The 21731-nt window shown below is 49.5% G+C and overlaps 1 protein-coding gene across 4 annotated transcripts in view; it reads left to right on the plus strand.

The window, feature by feature from the left end:
• LMF1 (lipase maturation factor 1) overlaps positions 1-21731 on the plus strand; it is a 204697-nt gene that overhangs the window by 139183 nt on the left and 43783 nt on the right. For all 4 annotated transcript variants that reach the window (XM_049791579.1, XM_049791578.1, XM_049791577.1 and 1 more), the window contains one exon: positions 1412-1579. In XM_049791579.1, coding sequence (XP_049647536.1) covers positions 1412-1579 — 168 coding nt within the window. The remainder of the gene's footprint in view (positions 1-1411; positions 1580-21731) is intronic.

Below are 21731 nucleotides of genomic sequence, written 5' to 3' on the forward strand. Positions count from 1 at the left end.
TTAAAGCACTTAAAAAAAATCAAAAATAGAAGCAGCTGAGAAAGGAACCTGCCGTTTTGGAAGGATAAAAGCATTTCTCAGCAATTTGGGATGAAGGTAAAAAAATCTCCTAATGAGCCTCCCTGCATTCTGGGAATGCTCAAGAGCAGTCCAACAAGCAGATTAACTCGAAACAGGTCCCGTGCGGAGGGGAAGGACCCTCGGTGGCACCCGGGGCTGCTGCTGCCCCGGGACGGGGGGAGCCCTGACCCCCCACCCCCTTGCCGGAGCGGACTTGGCAGAGCTCCTTGACCCCGACACCGCTCCATCCGGCACCGCTGTCCGAGGAAGGAAGGATGCGGTCTCCTGTCCTAAGGGGTTACAGCAGCCTCCAACCCATATAAAGCAACAGCTTTATTAATCCCAGCTTTGCTAATAAGGAATTACAATAGTTGTGGGATTTGGCAGTGGAAGCACGCTCAGTTGCCATGCATCGTACAGTATTTTCCCTGTTTTGTTTGTATTTTTGATTTAACTACAAATAATTTAAAGATGTGTTGTGTCTCCTTCAATTAAAATTTGCATCTTCATCCTCTCTTTTTTTTTGTCGCAGTTCTAAAACAATACTAACGAATTTGAGCTTGTCATATACGCCAAGATAAATTGGTAACTTCTTTCTTTCTGCTAAAATTGCAGCATTTCTAAGGGTGGCAGTTATTAACCAATGAGGATTTGGTTTTGTTTCCTTTGTAAAATTTGCAGCTTTATTGTACTGGACGGAAGATCTCCCGATGTCAAAAAATTTCAGGCTGATAGAAGAATAATATTGTCACAAGGCCAGTATGTAAATACCTTAACCAATATAGCATGTTTAGAGGCATTACACTTCCCTCTCCCAAATTACGATTTTGGAAAGCAACTCTACCACCACATTTATTTCAAATTTAAACACTTTGAAAGAATTTCTCCTAGGTCTCGAAATCTGGTTTCCATTCCTGGCTGTGTTTGACCTACTGTGTGACCCCGAGAAAATCTTTTTCTCAGTTTCTGTATCTGCTTAGTTGCTCTGATGATCTTCAGCAGTCATGCAGAGCAATTTAACATCCGTCGGTGTCGAGCTATGTGTAACATTTCAGTATTAAATAATAGTGGTTTAATTTCAGATGAGTGGGTTTTGGTAATGATGAAAAAAGAGAAAATTAAAACTCTTGGTTTTTAGATGGTGTGTTGGTTTAAAAATTCCTTGGGTTTGCATGAAGAAAATTGAATGAAGTAATTTTCTCTAAAAAGAAACGAGTGCCCAGAAGCAAAAGATGCTTCTTCTGTGAGCAAACTTGGGGAAAGAAACAAGGAAAAAGGCCAAGAGCTCTGTAGCTCCCCTCAATGATGAGCCTTGGAGGGGGACTGATTCTTGTTTTCTTCCATCTTTCAGACGCAGCCAGTGCCCAACCCCATCGCCTACTTCATGCATCGCTCGCCGTGGTGGTTTCATCAGTTCGAAACCCTGGTCAACCACTTCATCGAGCTGGTGGTGCCGTTCTTTCTCTTCCTGGGACGGCGGATGTGCATCGTACACGGCCTCTTGCAGATCCTCTTCCAGGTGAGATGCTCCCGGGTTTCCTTCCTAAGGGTCACGTCTTCACCCAGGACGGACCAGAGGGTGTTCGAAGGGTGTAAAACCTCTCCCTGCGCCTGGGGGCCGTAGGGTGGTCTGGGACCTGGATGGCCGGGATGCAGAAACACATTCCCAATGCCGGCTCCGTAACCGGCAGCCAGGACGCAGGCACGCGTGCCGGGAGCGGCGGCGGTGGTGTGGTTCGCTGGAGCCCGTCTTCTCCGAGCAGGAGCAGCATCCAGAGGAACTGACTCAATCGGCAGGTCAAGAGTTCAGGCTCGAGTGAATTAAGATGATTCACAGCTATTAACTGTTGGCTCTCGGGTGGTTTGCGCTGGCGTGGCTGCTCTTAGTGCGTTGCTGGAGGTTTGTTTCCCTTGCCGCTGGTTTGGTTTCCATTCATATGGATGGCAGAGAAATGTCAGCCCAGGACTAGTGCAAAGGGTCTGATCCGGCAGCTGTGGAAGGCTAGGATGAATACTTGCAGTTTCTCCGAAAGTTAATTTTTTTAGACATCTTTCACCCTTTGAAGGGATTTTTTATGTTTAACATTCAATATATCTGAAAACACTTGGGCTGCTTTTTACAACCACCAGGTTTACTGAGCCTAGGTTCATAGTGAAACTAATTTCTTCAAAAATTAATGGCATTCACATTCCAGTCGATTTTGTTGGGGTTTTTTTTTATACATGAAATAAATAAATCTGTGCGAAAGTCAGAGGACAGAAGCTCCTGCGTATATACTTCCCTGCTCCGCATCTGATTTCTGTCATCTCTGACCCAGCAAAGAGCTCAGTAAACCCCAGCCACTCTGACTCGCAGAAGCGCAGCTTTCGGCCCTTGCTGACCGCGGTGTTCGTTCAATATCATTTCAGCATCGTGAAATTCATACTTGGTAGCTGTTCCTGCTTCCTGTAAATACGTGTGATGATTAAACTGGAGAACAGCTTATAAACTCTTACCGGTAAACCACAAAAATGCTGATCGGATTTTAAAGGCCTGACATAAAACCCGCAGGATTTGTGCCCTCGCAGAGATGCCCACTCCTCCTTCTGCTCCCGAAACGCATCCCGTTGTGCCTGCGTACCACCGAACATACAGCTTGTACCTTTGCTCGCTCAACACGCCTTTTAGCATCAGGGTTTTTTTGTTGGGATGGATCTTCTCAGGCAGCTGGAGTTCCCGGCAGCGGGGCAGAAGAGGTCGGACCCAAAGAGGTCTCGGGGCATTGCTCCACGAGGTGCCAGTTGTGCTTGCGACGGGCATCGCACCTGAGGTTTTCGGTGTCGCTGGGAGGATTAGATTCAGCCCAACCCTAAAAAAACCTGCTCTTTTGTCTCATGGACAAAGCAAAACATCCCATCTCTGTCAGCTGCTTGTTGCAGAAGCAGGCGGCTCTTGAGACGTGGTGGAGATCGGATTAGGAAGCAGGAATTGCGAGTAGAAATACTTTTGCGTGTAAGGAAGCGTAGGGAGGGCGGTGATGGCTCTTTCTAAGGTGAGTAGACCTAGAAAGGAGCAGAACACACCACGGTGAGTGGCCTGTCAGAAAACAAACCGCGTTGCCAAATTCCCCGGCTTTGGCACGGCTGTCGTATCTCGGGGCAGAGCTGTCGTGCTCTGCTCACTTCTGCGTTGGCAGAAAAATGATAGCGTAATGGCCTGAGATAGCTATGCTTTGTCTTCCCATCTCTGCCGGAAGAAACTTCCGTGACCGAAAAGCCGGACCAAACGCTCCTCTCTCATCCCCCTCTCGGCTCTGGGTTTCTCCATCCTTGCCGTGTCCCGGGGCGCACGGGGGACGTACCCCAAGCCCCCGGCCAGGGCTCTGGGGCTGGCCCTCGCCTCCAGCACCCTCACGGCTCCTCCAAGGGCCCCTAACGAGCAGCACGACTGTTGGTGTGCTGGGCGACTTCAGACGGAGCCAGTGGGATCTGAAAAAGCCAACTACATACAATAAAGGCTCATAATGACATATTGTAAATGCATGCATCTAACCACCCTTTAATTGGCGCTTTATTGATAGTTTGCAATTACTGACTTATTTCTATCATGAGGGGAGTCTGCAAAGGAAAAAAGGGTCCCAGTGTAAAATGCAGCTCTGGTGCATTTATAGCATTTCAACAAAAACCTGTTTATTTAATATTTACTGCCCTTTTCTTCATTCAGAATGACTTTTATTGACAATACTTCTGCTCTGCAAAGGAAGCAATAAAGTTTAATGTTGATATACCACTTAATTCTGCTTTTCAAGATTTGAATTGACATTACATGCAAGTTTTATTGGACATTTTATAATTGTTATTGGAGTCATGGTGGCTAGGCTGAGTAAGTGTATTTTTCCAGATTCCAACTGGCCTGGAGAATATTGCTTTGTCAGGAACCCAAAAAAAGTTGTGCTTTAAAGAAAAAAGTTTTTTCTTTTTTTTCAAGTGTGAACTTATTCTTCTTGCCTAGTTCACCACGTTTGTAAGGAAAAAGGCTTAGTGAGTTTGGAAACGTCAGAGAGGAGGGGCTCAGCAGCCCGCCGGCTCGGCAGAGCGGAGAGCGCGCCGGGAGGATGGATGTCTGTTCCCCACTGGATTCCTGTAGGGTTGTGCTGGTCGTGCCATAGGCAGAGTGTGCTGGTCCCGGTGTGCCGGACCATCCTGGGCCACCTACGGTGAGGGAGATTTGGGCGATGACGACTGAAACACACACTGCGTAGGCGCGTCTCTGCACCGTCCCCTTCCTGTGCTCGCCCACCCACCCGTGTCCTCACAAGACCTGAAGCGGGGAGCCCGAGGAGCCGGGTCACCCCACGGTTTTGGTGCTTTGTGGGCATTGATGGTGCTGGGATCTCGGTTCGGGGTCTGCCTGCTCCGATACGAGTCCCCGTAGCTTGAGCTTCCAGAAATCTCCCCCTTTGGCTGCTTTTTGATCTCGAGGAAATTGGACAGTCTTACTTATTGCGAGCCTCTCGATATAAATAGTCTTTGCTTAAAAAAAAAATAATCAAGGAGTGGGTTGAATGCTGGCCAGTTCCCATTAGAAAAATCATTATTTATTGTTGCTAACCACCAGATTGGGGAGGGCTTTGCGATTTACAGCTGTGGGTGTAGTTTTTGCAGGACATCTGCGCACAGAGAGATTCTCAGTCAGATCACAGCGCCCAGAGCACGTTTACCAGGATCAAAGGTGAGGAGAGAGAAAATGTCATCCAAGATTTTACAGCCAGGCCCCATCAGCTGCTGGTCCCCCGGGGCAGGCTGCGGAAGAGCTCCCCAGCCGCCAGCGCAGCTGCTCGCGGTCCCGGCCAGGGGCTCGGGGCTGGGGACCGTCCCCACGCAGCGGCGTGGGGGTCCCACCAGGTTGCCCGTCTCACGCACGGCAGGGACGGCGAGAGCAGGCACGTGTCCTCTGCGCCGGTGACTCTCAAGAGAGAGGTTTGAGAGGGCTGCGCTGACCTTGTCGCTAATTGCTGCGCAAAACCCCCATTCCGAGGAAGGTAATTGCGCTGAAGAGATGGCCAAGGAGGGGAAGCTCTGGGACGTGGCAGCTCCGAGGTTGAGGAGCCTCGCTCAGCCGTACAGCCGGTGCAGCCAACAGGCAGGTTCGTGCTCAGCAGGACTAGACAGCTTGGCTGTGCCCGTCTCGCTTTGTGCCATCACATGTGTCCCAAAAGTGAAGACTCCCAAACTCCCGTCTGCACAGGCTGACGTCACCCCATGAGGCGTTTTTCTTCCTGTAGTGCCTGCTGGGATTCAAACCCCTTGGGTTTCTGAGAGCCAAAGTAGTGCATCGACCCGTCCCACCTGCAAGGGAGCCTGCTCGAAAGATCTCAGCCGGCTCGAAAGATCTCAGCCGGCACGAAAGTGTTAGCAGGTGATGGTGGTGAAGCCTCCCCGTTAGACTGCCTGTGCTGAGAGCATCCCTTTGCATTTAGAAAGAAGCCTTAGGTGAAGGGCAGCCAATTATAGAGGTTCTCCAAGGTAAATATGCAGCATTGTTTCAAAAAAACATTCTTTCTAGCATTTACGGTACGTAGAAATCCAAATCTAAACCAGAAATTAAACTAAATGAAGGTTTAACTTTTCAACTTCGTTAGGGATTTATTGTAAGCAGGTGCCAGACTTGACGTGCCGAGTAACACTGCTGCAAATTGTCTCTGCCAGGAATAAAGCTGGAGGAGAGACTTGTAACTCAGCTCCTTCCCTGCTCGGCTCTGCGCTCCAGCCCTGTAAAATCAGGCTGGTGAGAAATGGTCAGTCTGAGCCACAGAAACCTCCAAATGAGCCTGAGGTGGAGTTTGCCCTTTGCTCGTATACAACCGAGGGTGCTCAGAGTTTTTGAGAGTTTGCTAAATGTCAAAAGCTTTTTGCTACCACTTACTGTCATCCTTCCTGGGGAGTACAGGGACATTTTGTAGCTGCTATGTAGAGGCAGGACCATGTCCGACGAGATGCTCGTGTCTGGACATGTGCATCTCCTCATTAGGTTTAAACTTCCAGTGCTGGGGTTGGGGTTTTGGACACCGTCTCTAATTCATAAGGACGGGATTGTTTTCACTGAATGTCTCTTGGTGGTGGCTATTGAATGTGATGTTCGCTTAATGGGATAGAAATCCAGCTGCAGGTAGTCACAGTGGCCAACGTTTTACAAATCACTTCGATGAACGATTCTTTCATTTTGCGTCTGATGGTACCCATTGGCTGATTTTGTAGCGGTGTTGGGGTCTGAGCCTCAAAAATATACGTGTAGATCTGAAGTACCCCAATGTTCAGGAGAAATCAAGTCCAAAATGTGGCTGTTAGTATCTGGAGGGGGAAGAAGAGGTCTTGGGGGGTCTTGGAGACCACAGGTGAGGTCTGGACCCTGTTATTCTTGGTTCTGCAGAAGCATCAAGCCAGAGCCTGCCCGTGGCCTGAGGAGCTTGTGGTTTTAAGGGGAAGGGACGATGAAAGTGCCATGTGGGGAAGGCAAGTCCTTTCTCCTGCCCACAGGTCAGTGGCACGGGACCCCTTCCCACCACACCACCTACGAGAGCATCCCGTCGTCTCCCCCCTCTCCCCGCCGATGCTTCCATCCCCCGTGCACACACGGTCACCTTTGCCTGCCCGTAGGTCCGTCCCCGTGCTCAACCACCCACGGCCAGTGAGATCCCAGTACCAGCGTCCGTGAGTGAAACCGGAGAGGGTGCAAACCCACGGCCTCGCTGCTCTGCGGGTGTTTCGCTGTTCTCTACAGCTGGCTCCTAAAACCCTGAAGCTGCATGTTTTTCACAACGTCTAATGCGCAGCTTACACCAGCAAACGTATTTCTTGGCTCCTTAAGCCAGGCAGTAAAATTACACTGCTTGGCAAACGAGTTGATGAGGGGAAGCGAGAGGAAAGCCAAAACGCCGGGAAAAAGCCACCTTGCCCCTACGAGCTGGCAGGTAGTGCTGGGTTAGGGAGCAGGGCGAGGAGGCTGCAGTGCCCGGGCGGGAGGGGGCTGAGGTTTCTTACAGCCGGGGGGCGGTTTTGGCTGTGCCAGATGGGAAGGAGCTTCAGTATCGCAAAGGTGAAATCCAGAAATAAATAAATAGTAAATGGAAAGTATAAGGCTAGCGCTGTTGGATGGGCAGGGTCATTCCTTTGCTTCCACAGCCCTGTTTTGGGTCTAGTCATACAGGCACAGTTCGGGGGTTTTTAGGATGCGGGGAGAGTTTTAGGCCTTCGAATCCCTTTGGATTTGAATGAATCTGGGGAGCCTGACTCTCCTTCCCGTGGCCCCTGAACGCTCCCGGCACGTCCTCCTGCGCGGAGCATCCTCTGCGCAGCCTCGTGGCTGGGCATCTCCCGGAGGGGGGGCCGTTCGTGCCGGGATGAGCTCAGCCCCCAGCATCACACGTCAGGACAGAAGTTCCCCGAAGGAGCCAGAGCGGCGAAGCCTTGGGGTTGCCAGTTCTTCACTGCCACTGGTCCTCCTCCCGCGGAGGTTTGGCAGCGGGCTGAAATTCGGGCTATCCCAGGTTGTTTTTCAGCAGGAGCCGTATATAAAGCGAAGGGATGACAATGCCAAGAGCGAAGCTGAATTCCAGCCTTGCGGAAGGCAAAGATAAAACCTCCGCAGCCAAAACCCCCTCGAACTGAGAGCTCTGACAAAGAAAGCTCCCGAGACAGCTCTCGGGGTCCGGCCAAGGAGCTGCGCGGGAACGTGGCAGCTTTACGAGCTGGTGGAGGGCCAGGGGCGAGGACCCGCTGAGATGGAGCCCCTGGGGTGGGGGGGGGGCTGTGGCAGAAACCTCCTGCCGTGGAAACCTCCGGCTCTTTTCCCTCGGAAAACAAGCTCTGAGCACTACCCTTGCCCAGCCGGGCACCGCGTTGGAGACACGCAGCCCCTGCCCTCCTGGGAGCCGGGAACATGCAGGAGAGTGGGCAGGAAAGTCATTGTCCTCCTCTTTTTTTTTTTTTTTTTTAAAGCAGAAAACAGTTATTGAATAAATAGATATTTTCTGCCCTTTTTTCCCTTGGCTTGGACAAACCCCAACCTCCTAAAAATTGTGATGGAAATGGACGTTTTCCTCTAGTTGATCCTTTTCCCATCTCCCTCTCCAAAGCTGTGCATGGGAGGCAAAGCGGGGGGTTTTCCCCCTCTCTTTTGGGAGGGGAGGACCAAGCCCCCCGCTTCCACCGCTGCTGCCTCTGCCATGCCGCAAGACGTTGGAGGGATGAACTGCCCTTCCAGCCACACACGCGCAAATTAAATCATGCTGTTGCAGTGCCACAGCTGCAACATATTGTGTTGCTGACTTAGGAGGTAGCAGAGGTCACAGCAGCAGCGCAGAGAGAAGGAACAAAAATTAAACGGCTCCCCCCTTCCCTGCAGAAAGTGTCTGAATCCAGTGTTTGTTTTCACTTGTCAGATACGAGCTCGGTTTTGTTCTTTTTCTTACACTGGTGTAAATCAGATGTGTCTCCAGGAGGATTATCGGGGTTACACAAGCCCCAGGCTTGTGGCAGAAGAATCAGGCCCTTCAGTTGTGCTTTAATTTTGCACCTATAGGACATTTGCACTGCTCAAGTAGTTATTTTTCTTTATTGATGCAGAGTAGCGTCGTTACCTCGTGAACACGCTGTGCATGAGAATAAACCGCTGCCCCGTTTGCCGTAGGAGCCACCCCAGGGTTGCTGGGAGGCAGCAGCCGGAAAATTCGGGCATCCATTCTGCACCTCTCCCATAGAGATCAGCAGCGTGAGTACCCTGGAGTTAAGGCCGTAAAAGAGACTGCAGGTGATATTCCTCCAGGTGATATTCCCAGGCCAGGCTCTGATTTCACTTGCAGATCCCCCCGCGGGGTCGGATGCTGGGGAGCGTGGTGTCCCCCCCCCGGACCAGCATCGCTGGCAGCAGCATTCCGGGGTGGGTGTTCCCTGCTCGGGCTGGGCAGCAGCACAGCCTTTCCCCTGCGAAAACAAAGAGGAAATTCAGCCTTCACAAAAGTCCAAATTTTGTTGATTTTGTTGTGGTTTCGAAAAAAAACAACAAACGGAGAACGTCCCAGGAAAATTAACAGCAGAACACGAGTTTGCTGCTCGGGAAGGAACGGTCCGATGGAAAATAGTTTTGCAGCTCAATTGTTTAAAAATCTGCTTTGGGCTCAGGTCTGAGACCGAGGACGCGGGGAGAGCGTTTTAAGAGGTTGTTTGGGAACCTTGAAGCGCCGGGCTGGGATTACGGAGATTAATCGTCAGCGCTGCAGCCTCCGGGTCGCCCGGGCCAGCCCCACGCACCCATCCTGCTCCCACGCGCGAGGGGCGGCCGGGGTCCCCCTGCCCCTCGCTCCCTGCCCACGCGGGTCCTCCAGCCTCCCGCGCTCGGCCCTGGCGCGGCTCCAGCTCGGCTTTTCTCGACAGCAAAACAAAAGGAATGTGAAATCAAAGGAGTTACGGGGCAACTGTTACATTTAAGCCACCTTAAATTAAATACCAAGCTGTACCCACCCCTAAAAAGCAATCTAACTTAAGCAGGCAGAACCCAAACTATTTAATTACGTCTATATTTGATTTCACGTCCAGCTTGATAGTATCTGTTGCGAGGCGAGGCTGCCATGCCAGACACGAGAATACCGGCACATACCACCCCAAATCAGTAAATAACGCTGCTCGTATAATGGTGTCTGGTATTAGTTAGCAACAAGTTAAGTTCTTGCATTCTGCAGTAGTCGGAGTGACTTAGAAACACTTACTGTTAGCCATAGGAGTGCATTTAATTAGCTTCTGATTCAGGGGACTAGGGGTTTTTTTCTCCTCTTTTTTTTTTTTTTAAATCATTAAATAAAGTGTCACCCCTAGCCAGTGCTGTAAACTCTATTTTGATTGTGGCTGCAATAACCCCTTTGGGCGTCATTCAAATTGTACTAAACAGTTTCTGGAGAGTGCTGGTTTCTCTCAAAATAAACCAAAGTCCGGCTTTGACAAGCTCTAATGAAAAACAAATTGTTATATTACTTAGAAAAATAATTTGAAGGAAGTCTGAATTAGTTGTAAAGGTGGAAAAGGTTCAGCTACTTGAAAATAGAAATTTGGAAGGTATTTATTTTAACCATTAAGCCAGCGGCCTTGAAATACAGCCTTGTTTGTTACAGAATGCGCCTAACGAGAGACATGAATCATGCTGTTAATCAGTATGGGAACTTGATTAATTGGAAAGGGGACCGTCAGTGACTCCAACAGGCGGAGCCGCCTGGCAGCAGTCTGCGCCGGAGCCCTGGAGCTGGTGTGATTTACCATCAGTCATCCTGCTGGCACGCGGAGAGAAACTTTGGAGGGATCCCACAGCCTTGGGTTTGCGGGTTGTTGTTTTTTTTAAATTGAAAATAGAATGTGGTTATTTGGGACACTGTCGGCTTTTGATTTTTGGTGCCTATGCGTTTGGTTGTCCAAGTGGAAACGTGCTGGTTTTCCACGGAGGAGGGTTCAGCGTGTCTCAGAGGCACCTTGTTAAGGTGTCCTGCGCCGGGATGCCTGTCGTCTCACCTTTGCTACTGGCAGTGGTTTTGCTTTTTAAGCTGGAGAGCAAGATTCTACACCCAGCTCTGAACTCAGATTTGCATGGGAGGCCCCGGGATGCAGGGTGCTGCCCCGACTATAAAAACGCAGCAGGAAGGTCCATATTAATTTTCAGTGTTGACTGACTAGGGCTCTTCTTGGTTTTGGGGCCAGGAAGAGGTTGAGTGAGTTTGGCCATCCAAGAGCACTGTTCTCTTTCAGAACAACCTATATTTGCTCATGTGGCAAAAGGGTACGGTGGCGGGAAGGGAAAAGAGCGTGCGGCCGTGCCGGCGGGATGAGTTCCAGCTGAGTTTCGGGTTCGTGGTGGAAGGCGCCACGTGTGCCGGGCTGTCCCAGGGACGGCGGCCCGCTTCGGTGCCGTCGGTGTCTCTGCGCCACAGTGACCGCCGTGGCCGGGGAGACCCAAGGACCCGGTGGGCTCTGGCGGCCCCGTGTGCTTGGGCGTATGGCTAAGCACTGACGTTCAGAGATCACAGGTTGGATCCCCAAACTGCAAGACTTGCTTCAGTATAATGAGAATGCAACCGGTTCTCTCTGCCCTTGGCATTTCTTCTGCGTTACAGCCTTCCAGGGTGCTCTCAGGTCTCATTTTCTGTGCTGCTCTGTGTAGGCTTTACACCGCTCTCCTCTTCGCGCTACATGAACACCTTCCAGAGCCGTATTAAATGACATGGCTGACATCCACCACATGTGGTCCTTCCTTTGCCAAGGGAAGAGGTTGTGGAGTACTTAGGCTCCTAGGGCTCTGGGGCAGGGTCGGGGGTTTTTTTCCCTCCGTTTTAATTTTGCATTTGATTTTCAAGATTTCTCTGCGATCCAGAACCTTTGTGTCTGCAGTCCTCTAGCAGAATTTCCAGGTGCTTGGGCTCGAAGAGGAAAATCAATTACGACGATGTTGTCAGTGAGACGATATGAGTTGGCGAGGCTGCAATAGCTTCAAAACATCTGCACTTTCCAGATGTGATTCGCTCGGTGCTATGCTGCAGCATTTGGGTCCAAACAAGGATGGGAGATAAAGTATGTGTTGCACATGTGATTGCATGTATGTGTAAGTGTACGTATAAAACATTATGTCTAATAAGAGCCAGACCAGCTATAAACCAGAGATGTTACTGAAGTCAATGACATGATTTTGAACATGCACTGTTACCATATTTCCAGTGATGATTATTTATTTATGTTTAGGTGTAGCTACTAAAGCTAACTAAAACCATTACGATCCATTAACGTTGCCCAAGCCAAAGGACTCGCCCACTAATACGTGTCAAATGTCTTTAAGCTGTAGATTTATCCAGTTTCAGTGTAATGGCCTGAAGTGATGGTGAAGTTCTTCCAAGTTTAATCACATTTTCTGTACCTTATTCCTGATCTGAGCTGGTCACGCTGCATCTTCCCAGCCCTTGGCTCTCACCAAGTGCTTTGCTTTTCGGCAGGGTGACAGTGGTGGTGGTATTTGGATTTTGCTTTCTCTCCTCCCACCATCTAGATTACGGGACCTTTAAATAATGTTTTATATTCCATTTCAAAAAAAGAAGAAATCAGAACAGCCTAACTGGAAACAGATGGCAGATTATGAACTTTTTTTAAAGGGAATTTATAATACATGTATTATGAAGAGAATCATTTAATAGTGTCAGATGTAGACGTGTGAAGACAGAACGTGCCCATCCGAGGAGTGGAAGGGGCTGGGAGTGGGCTGTTGCCTTTGGTGCGGTGTTCTTGGGGGTGAGGGGAGGATTTTGCTGCAGTTATCGGCTACAGCGAGCTCTCCTGGCTGATATGAGGGCTTCCTACCATTACTGCTCTTTAGTCTTTCCTCTGGTATCACTGGGTGTCGGAACAGTTTTAATTAAACGCTTACCTGGGGTTTCTGGGTTCGGGTTAGCAAAGCCAGGGAGCCCAGTGGGTCAGAGCTCCTCCGAACAAGCTCTCCCCTCCGTGTGTTGAAAATCTGACTCTGTCGACTCTGCCTTTAGCCGTGTCCAAATTTCCCTGCGGAGATACAGCTCTACGCATCTTCCTCAGCAGCGGGAGTCTTCCTCGGCGCCTTCACCCGCAGGGAGGGGTGTGCTGGGGCTGAAGGGGGGTGCAGGCTGTCTGCGTGGCTGCGGGCGGCTGTGCTGGGACCTGATGGGCAAAGACCAACCGGTCTTTGCAGATACCAACTGCAATACTATATCTGCAGATACCAACTCGTGGGCCAGGTCTTCGTTTGGTGCGGTCGAGGTAACTCAAAGTTCATCGAGTCTGCGTGCCCAGGTGATACCTTCTGTCCTCCCAGGTGGTCAACTCAGCGTTTTTTTATTAATTTGCATATTTCAATAAGTGATTTTCTGCCAAGTTAAATTAGCGCATCTTTTATGTGTGTGGATAGTTGGATTTAAGCACACCTTGTGTCAGCTGAAAGTACAGCCGTAGAACTACCCACAGATCAGAGGTGCAAGTTTTACCAGTATCCCTTGCACAAAGATTGGATAGCTTTAATTAAAGCCATTAAAATGAATCCCATGTAATTTCCGAGTAAAGACAAAGCTGTGGAACTTGGTGTCCGGGCTGCTTAGGCATAGAGGTGAAGATGGATTTTGTAGTGTCCCTCTTTGATGAAAATAACTCTTTTGCTTGTTCTGGGCCAAGTTGCTGGGTTTAGTATTTCTCTGTAATGATGCTGCCTCCAGAGAGGTTTTATTTTGATTTGGAAGTGTTGGGATGAGGATGCGGCCCTGAGATACTTTAGCCCACACGCAGTTTACACAGCTGTATTATCTGATTCCCCAGGCACCACCAAAGACATTATCTCTTTGGTGATGCAACAGCTAGAAATTGCAGGAAACCTGTGTCACTCATTACTTTCATCTTCCTATAAAAACTGGGGTTTCTTGGAGCCGGTGACTCAGAGAAATCGCCGATTAGTGCAAGATACTGTTCGAGCAGCTGTGGTTTGTTTGCTGCGCTGGCTGAGATGAGTGATGTTGCACTTGGATGCAGGCAGCGGTGCCCGGCTCTTCCCGGGGTGCGCGCCCACCCACGCGTGGGATGGAGACGCTGCACGATGGTCGGTGGTGATCCTTGCCTGGAGAATTGTTTGCAAACCCCCAGGTCTCACCTTTCCTTTCCCTGGGGGTAATGTTGGCATTTTGCAGAAGGATAATGGATTTCTCTCGCTGCCATAAACTGAGTCAGTGGCTGAGCCTTGAGCCCCAAAACACCTTGTTCCAGGCCAGCGTTTGTAGCACGAGGTCTCACCTCTCTCGCTTTCCTCTGAGGGACTCTCACCTTTTCTCTTCATCTCTCCCAGGAGCACGCTGACATTTTGTCTGTCCCTGGGAGGTGCTCTTGATTAACGGCTCGTTTCACACATACGCAACTCGCTTTGAACACGGGTTAAGGTAAACAGGAGCAACATAGGTTTGGTTTGGGCTTGGTGTCCACATATGGAGCTATTCAGGAAGAGATATGGCACTTTAAATTTACACCCTACTTTAATTAGAAAAGCTTGCAAGCCCTGAGGAGCCCTAGATGAGTGCCAGTTTTGTGAAGACTGAGAAAGCAAGTGCCTAAAACAATGTTCCCTACTCATCACATTGGCACTTCTCGTGACTTGTGCTGATGAGGGAACAGATGAAAGACAAAATCCCAGAGGCTTTCTGGTAGCCATGCAGCTGATTCATTCAGCTAATAAAGATCCAAGGATCTAAACCCTCTAAAACCTTGAAAAGCTGGTTCCCTTATATGAAACATATCATTACTGAACTCATGCTGGTGTTAGAGGAAACATCTCCATGTGCATAGCATGGGTCTCTCCCGGTTGCACAAATCAGGTATTCAAAGCGGTGCAATGGGAGCGTGGAGAAAGTTGAGCAGAAAAGCTCACAAAGCAAGCAGTAAATCCTTAGAGCAGTTTGGGAATGTTTAGTACCGGATTATGGCCTGTGTGACATGGCAGTCAGGGTTGGTAGGGCACGTGAACTGATTTCTTGTACCTTGTGAGAGAACAAGAAAGAGAGAGGAGGAGAGGGTCAGGATTTTGGAGGAGCCCTTCTGCTTGCAATGGCAAGTCGCTGCCTAGCTGCCCCTCTTGCTCCTGGAGTGCCCCTGTGTCATCGTGGCTGGTTTCTGTAGCGTTTGGGTAACGCTCTGCATTGAGTTTGTGCCAACAGCCCAAACTGTAGCCGTTCTGGCCAGCTCAGCACCATCAGCTCAAGGTGGGCTTGTCGCATTCGCAGCTGCGTGTGCGCCATTAACCTTTCTCCCCCAGGACGTAGCAGAATCTTCTTTTTCCCCTCAGAAGGTGTGAAAGCCCCAGGTCTGCTCTGGGAGTCAGAGGAGCACCCGAGCCTGCTGTGCTCCTCCAGCAGCAGTGGCAAGCCGTGGCCTCTGTAACCGGTGGAGCCATGAAAACGAGCAGATGAAATGAGGAACCAAAACCTCCCGTGCCAAATGGTCTTTGCAAAATGCTTCCCCCCCGGTGTTTTGTAGCGATGCTTTTCCTGTTCGTCTGCTCCCGTTTCAGGTCCTGAGCCACAGGAATGGAAGTGACCCCTCGCCCGTATACTCAGATATTCGCCTCTGCGTCCTCCTGGGGTGCAGAAGCAGTTGTTCTTATCTGCCTGGGTTTTCCAATGCCTGAAGTGTCAGGTAGTGCCTGGCAGGCACAGATCACTCTAATAACTGTACCGGTTGTTTCTTTGTGAAGCTCATCTTTTTCCTGGTAAAAAGAGATTGATGAATTTGTTTTCATCCTTACCTTAACCAATTCCTCTGCAGGAGGCATTTTTACCCAATTTCTAATGTCTTTTGCTAATACTTGCCTGGATGCTTGGGTCTGTGCTGCCCTGTGCCAGGAGTCCCGAGGCTGGTCAGCATTCAGGGTGAGAGTTCCCTCTGTATCTCCTTCGGCTGCATCCTCCTTCCTTGAAGAGCTAGTGGATTTTGGAAGAGGGGAAATTATGAAAGCTCAGGTCATTCTTCCTGAGCAAAGTAAGAGGTTAGGGAAAGAGGGGTTTGCTGAACTCTGTATTCCTGGAGGATGAAACAGGTCGGGAGAGAAGGAAAGACAATCATTTCTCATCTGCCAGTCAACCATCACATCATGGTCTACTTTAGAGCACCTGCCAGCTCCTGCTGCTAGGTGCAGTGGAGAGGTGCAGAAATACAGGGGCAGTAAAAAACTCACAGTCAACATAAATTTAAAAATTTCCTCTGGAAAAACAAATCACATTGCATTGTTTGTTTGGATCGAGGTTGGGAATTAATATGGCAGGAGTGGAGAATGGGAGAGGGACAGGGATTGCTTTTATTGCATCAATAATGTAATTTATTCCATAGCCAACCCTTGAAAACCAGTTCTAATCCCCACGCAAATCCCTCTGTAGCAACAACAGCAAATCTGCCAGTTCTCCTAATCAAACGCTGATCATTACTGTGGGCCAGAAACCTCAGAGGGAGCAAAGCCAAGGTAAAAGGGTCAGGATCTGGGGGAGGGGGCACTCTGAAACCCAAATCAGCCCTGTCTCTGTGATTCAGTGGGCAGATGGGATGTGCCAGAGACGCTACGGGGCCACTATTTTCTTTCCTCCCGCAAAGTGTTCAGGAGCAGACAGCGGGGTCCTAAAGAAGTAGAGACATCATTTTCCTGGGGCTATTTAGCAGAAACGTGACCGCAGATAAGAAATGGACCTTCAAAATGTTGCCGTCCATCCTACGTTCCTTCCCCCTTTCCCTTCGTCCACCCAGCAAAGAAGCAGCGATGAGCTGGAGAGCCCCTGCTCGGGCGGTCGCCTGTCTCTGGTCCTGGTTGCCACCAGTGGAAGGGTTGGTGCCTGCAGTCTCTCTGCTGGAGGGTTTGCCTCTGTCCCCCGTTACCGATTACTGGCCCGTAGGGGAAGGGGAGGGAGATGTTTTCATGGAAATCTGTACCTCAACCGTCTTGGCAGCCAAACCTGAAACGGCTCAAGTCTTTTGCCCCCAACTTCATGTTTATGGTCAATCTGAAACTCCACCTGTGATCACCACATGCGTCCTCTGCAAGACTGCAGTAAATTAAAGCACAACAGGGAATTTTAAGAAATACATCCTCTTCCTTCTTGGAGTCAGGTTACATCGACCTCCGAACATCTGGACACAGTGTCTCAGGGCTCCCAGAGGTTCTGCCGTATTAAAGGTTCATCTGCCTTTGTTAAATTCCCGGCCTTTTCCCTTCCTCGTTGCCTGCTCTTGATTGAGCATTGCTTTCAGTGTGGCTGGCCATCTATGTAATTGGTATTTTATGTTCAGTATGTAAAAAACGCCGTGGAATATCTCTTGCCATGGGTAAACACAGATCCATAACCCATCGCCATTTACTGTGCTCGTGGGAGAAGTCTAAGATAAAAATACGCTTCTGTTTTTTCAAAAGCCTAAATTCCTTCTAAGCTACTGGTTACCAACATCCTAAAAGACTGAAGTATAATGTTCATTTTTTTTAAAAAAAGCTATTCCCTAGTATTCCCTAGGTAACAAAAATGCATTTGTCGGTATGATGCCCCTTTGCTTTGAAATTCCTTTGCCTGATCTCCAGGTTGCCCTGACAGGCAGGCTTTAATCACCATATCCTGCTCATGGAAATGAAGAGCGCAGAGGTGGAAGCAAGTGGGTCCTGCTGCCTCCAACCCTCCGCTGGCTTTTGTTGAGGGTCCAGGGCAAGAGAGGGATGCAAAAGCCATCAGGCGGCTGTGCAGGAGCTGCGGTGGCCGGTCCCACGGTGGTCCATGCGGTCCCTGCTCAGAAGATAACTTTGAACTAGAGCATCTCACAGAAATCACCCCATCCTCGCTCCTGGGGAGCGGCACATCTCTGTGCTCCCCCCCATAGCACCGCAACCCTTTAGCTGTTGTGCAAAGATCAACGGCCAGAAGGAAAATGCAGCTCCAGCTTTTTGCTTTCTGCCTTTCAGGCATAGGCCTCAAGGTTTTAAAGACTTACATATGTGTTTCACTTGATGTGCTCTGAGTATTCCCATTGAAGTTAACTAAGTGGATAAGACTTTGCAGGATTAAAGCCAAATGAGTCCTCACCCACCATGCTGGGAAGTCTCGTTGAAGTGGGTCATTGGAGGGAAAGGAGGAGGAGCCAGTACGGAACTTGCCCCTTTCATTTTATGCTTCTATTTATTTAAAGGATATTTTTTCTAAGACAGCTTGGGGGGAGGAAAGAAAAAGCCCCAGGCTGTGGTGTAACCACCACAGTCAGATGTTGTCATGACTACTAAACAAGAAACCTAATTTATAAAATGAGGAAAAACATATGAATGTGAAATAAAAGACAAAAAAGAGAGAGACAATCTTAAAATATTAACTATGATGTAGAGAAAAATATAAACAGACACAGTTAGGAAATTCCATAAGGAATATGAGTTGTTTAATATTAATCATAAAGGAAAAGATTATGAGAGCTCCGAAGAGTGCCAAATGAAATACTCCACACACATCCACTACAGTGATAAGAGTCCTTGCGGTGGTTTTCCTTGGCCGCTTGGACGGTCAGTGCTCTCGGCCACGCTCCGGTGGAGATGCCCTGGTCAGAGGATGCTTCAGGGATGTACGTGGCAGTTCTGCTGCTTCTCTCTTCGTGGTGCTTCTTCTGCCTTGCAGTACTGGTGCAGTGTCTGAGTGCAAACCTCCATCCCGTCAGTGACAGCCAAAATAAACTGTACTTTTATTTAAAATATCAGTAAGTTGGGGAAAGTAACTATGTTTGGGGATGCAGAGGGATTTCTGTGAATGGATCGGGTCAGGAATGGATCTGATGTTCCTTAAGCCACAGCTTAATTGTCTTCCAAAGCTGAGGTCGCTGCAGAGAAGTGGCTGGGCGCATCCCCTGAGGTGTGTCTCGGTGGGCTCTGCTCCCTGCTCCCATCGCCGTAGGTGCCGCGTCGCACTGCTGCTCTTCTTGCTTCGGTCTTGCCATCTGTCCTCTCCTGGGTTTGGAAAGCCCATGGAGATCCTGAAAGCAAAGCATTAGAGAAGTCCCAGATGTTGACGATTTGATCGTGAACGCTCAGGAGTTCACAGGCTAACGAGCATTCTTCGTCCAAGGCAAGGTCAAAAGAGGGAACCCTGAGGGTCTTCAGGACCAGGCTCACCTACAAGACACCTCCGAGCAGGTACCAAAGGGCTCCTTTGGAGCTCGCTGGGTCCACGCTAATACCTTTTGTTGTGTTGGGCTGGCACCACTTATCTGCTTTCTGGTGATGGTGCCCTGATGTGGCCCGGGGACCCATGACCACCAGCACCACGACAGCAGTGGTGCCACCACAAGACGCCAGAAAGGAGCTGCTCTGACCACAATTGCCGATGAGCGAGTACTGGGAAATACCTATGTGGTATCTCGGGTGGAAAATCCTGGGCAGAGCTGTAATTTGCTGCTTCGTTAAACTTCCCTCAGTCATGTCTGAGCTGCTCATGTATCTGTCACGCAGAGATTTCAAGGCTAAAATTGTGCGTTGGGAGATTAATGCCTTGTGGCACGTCCTGTGCTCCATCGTGTAATTTTGCAGCGGTGGGGCTGGCTGCTCGCGGGCCACATTGGACCCGGCTCTCTGTTTGGCACTCGCTTGTAAACATGCTGGCTTACAGAAACCTTAAGGGTTCCTTCTCACTGTCAGAAGAAATTAAGCTACAAAGCCGTACTAAAACTACCCGAAACAGCGTCAGACCGAAGTCCGTAGCGTGAAGGTCCAGGATGTGGATGCCCACCCAAGCCAGGACCTTCCAGGGGGTGGACCGGGTTCTCTCTTTGCAGAACTCATCTAGCAGACGCGAGCAGCGCTGCTGCCCCGCTCTCGGCTCACAAAGTGCCTTTCCTCCCACTCGCCGTCCCTCTAACCTGGCACCAACCGTTCACACGCAGCCGCGCTGCCAAAGCGCTAATCACGATGCTGACGGTGCAGAGAAACCGGACCACCAAAGCTCCCTGCATCTTTTCCCAGCTCGCTGCATCTTTTCCCAGCTCCGCGCTGGTGTGCAGCAGCCTGGGAGCATTCAGATCCCTGCTCCTTCTGATCGCTGCCATTTCAAACGCTGCAGCAGCACCAGCCGGTGCCAAGCAAGTTCTGGGCTCTTCTGCTCTGTGTCTTGTTCCCCCTCTTCTGTCTTAATGTCACGCCAGCTGTCACCTGGCTCAGAAGAGCTCGTTATTCCACTTTGCTAGATGAGGCTGTTTGAATCACAGACCCAGGCAATACTGAATATTTGCTCTCTCCGTCTGTTGACAAATCTAATTTGCTGGTGAATAATGAGTAACCTTTTAAAATCAGCCCCATGGCTGATGTTGATGCACTTGGGTTTTGTTGAATGAGTCACACGCTCGCTTTGAAGCGTAGGAACTTACTCACGGACAGGCAGCTGTATTTCATCCTCTACTAGAGATTATTTTGAGCTGGAAAACCTCAAGCCCCGTGCAGCTTTTTTCCAAGAGTGCATCTCTTCTTGATAACAGTGCAGCTGCCATTAGGTTCTTGTCAATGCAAGGGCTCATTGCGGCGTTCCTTGGCCAGCAGTAAGGCTGTCCGGTGACAGCTCTTCCTGGAATATTCTGATATACATATATTTTCATTCTTCTTCCAAGGTTCATCTCATATGTAAGCGATCAGTGCAGCAGCATGAGCAGGGATCTCCTTGCAGCTGTGACCTTGAAAGTGGGTGGCATTTTCTGCTTCCTCTCCAGCATCCTCCGGGATCTACATTTCATGTGATCCCATCTGACACAGGCCAAATCTGTGCTGGGAAAAGTAGTACGATACTACCAGGAAATACCCACTGCACTAACCTCTTTATGGTTGAGATCTTCAAAGCTCCCTGTAGGAGACAGGCTCCTTAGGCAGCTTTTGAAACCGTAATATGCCATGTGTGCAGACAGCTACCTATGAGATAAATTGCGCAAAGTTTTTCTTTTGTATATATCCCTTCAGAGCACCTTATCTTTTCTGTCTTCCTCTGCAAACCTAAATGCAGGGCTTTAGCTTCCTTTAAATGTTTGCGCTAGTATCTACTGCTAAAAGGACGCAAGCAGTTCCTGTACTGGGGATCCATTTCAGTTTTCTACAGGCAGATAAATGTGCACACGAATGCACAGATAAAATAAAAGCCCCCCCCCCAGCGAGGCTGGAGCAACGCTGAGCATCCTGGTCCTCCTGGGTTCTGCACGTTCTTCCCTGGCTCCATCCCACCAGCCGTCCTCGGGCATGGTTTGGTCCCGTGTAGAAGGAACTGTTTGGGGAGGGGAGGGCAAGAGCTGAAAGTTCTCCTTTTTTGATCATTTCATAATTTACACCTCGTTCCCATTGTAACCTAAATTACAAGCAAGGCGCCCCAACGCTGAAAAGAAACTGCTGCAGATGGCGGCATAGAAATGTGTTCTTTAACACGTTTTGTGTTTTCTTAAGCATATCTGGGTTTGCCCGATGTACATTTCATTTGCTACTTACTTAAGTCCCCGCCACTGACAGCTTGGGGATTGCTAAGCTACCATCTGGGATGTAAGTAAAATGCCTTTTTTTCCGTCTTCTTCTTTTGGCCCTGGAAAATTTAACAAAGGCTTTACGTCCACCGGTTGGGCATTTCATATTTTAAATATGCGGTGCAACGTGTCAGCGAGCTGGCCGGTTACATCATATATTTGTCACAATTTTCAACCCATTTTCTGATAGAGTGGAGGGAACGGCTTAGGGTAAGGGCAGCGGGGAGCAGCCAGTGCTTTGCTGCCTGCTGCTAAGGCGCTTCACCGACGGAGATGCTAAGGCAACGGTAACTGTTCTGCACTTTCTTCAGGTTTCTCCTCTTTTCTTTTTATTAAACATAGCATTTCTACTAAACTTTTTACATTCAGTACTTCATTTTTTATCCCTGAGGCTTTTGCAGGCTTTCTTTATTAAAATCAAATGGTAAGCAGCCCCAAATAAGGCACCGGATTATTTTTTCTCGGTGCGTTTTCACGCCACAACTGTTTTCTATTTCTCCTGAGCTTGCAGAAGCCCACAGCCGACAGCTCAGGTCCGTGCCCGTACGTGTGTTAGCTCCGAGCGTGCTGCGAGAGGTTGGTTTGGTGGAAAAATCCAGGTCATCCTG

Source organism: Accipiter gentilis, chromosome 33 (assembly GCF_929443795.1).
Source record: "Accipiter gentilis chromosome 33, bAccGen1.1, whole genome shotgun sequence".
Lineage (NCBI taxonomy): Eukaryota > Metazoa > Chordata > Aves > Accipitriformes > Accipitridae > Astur > Astur gentilis.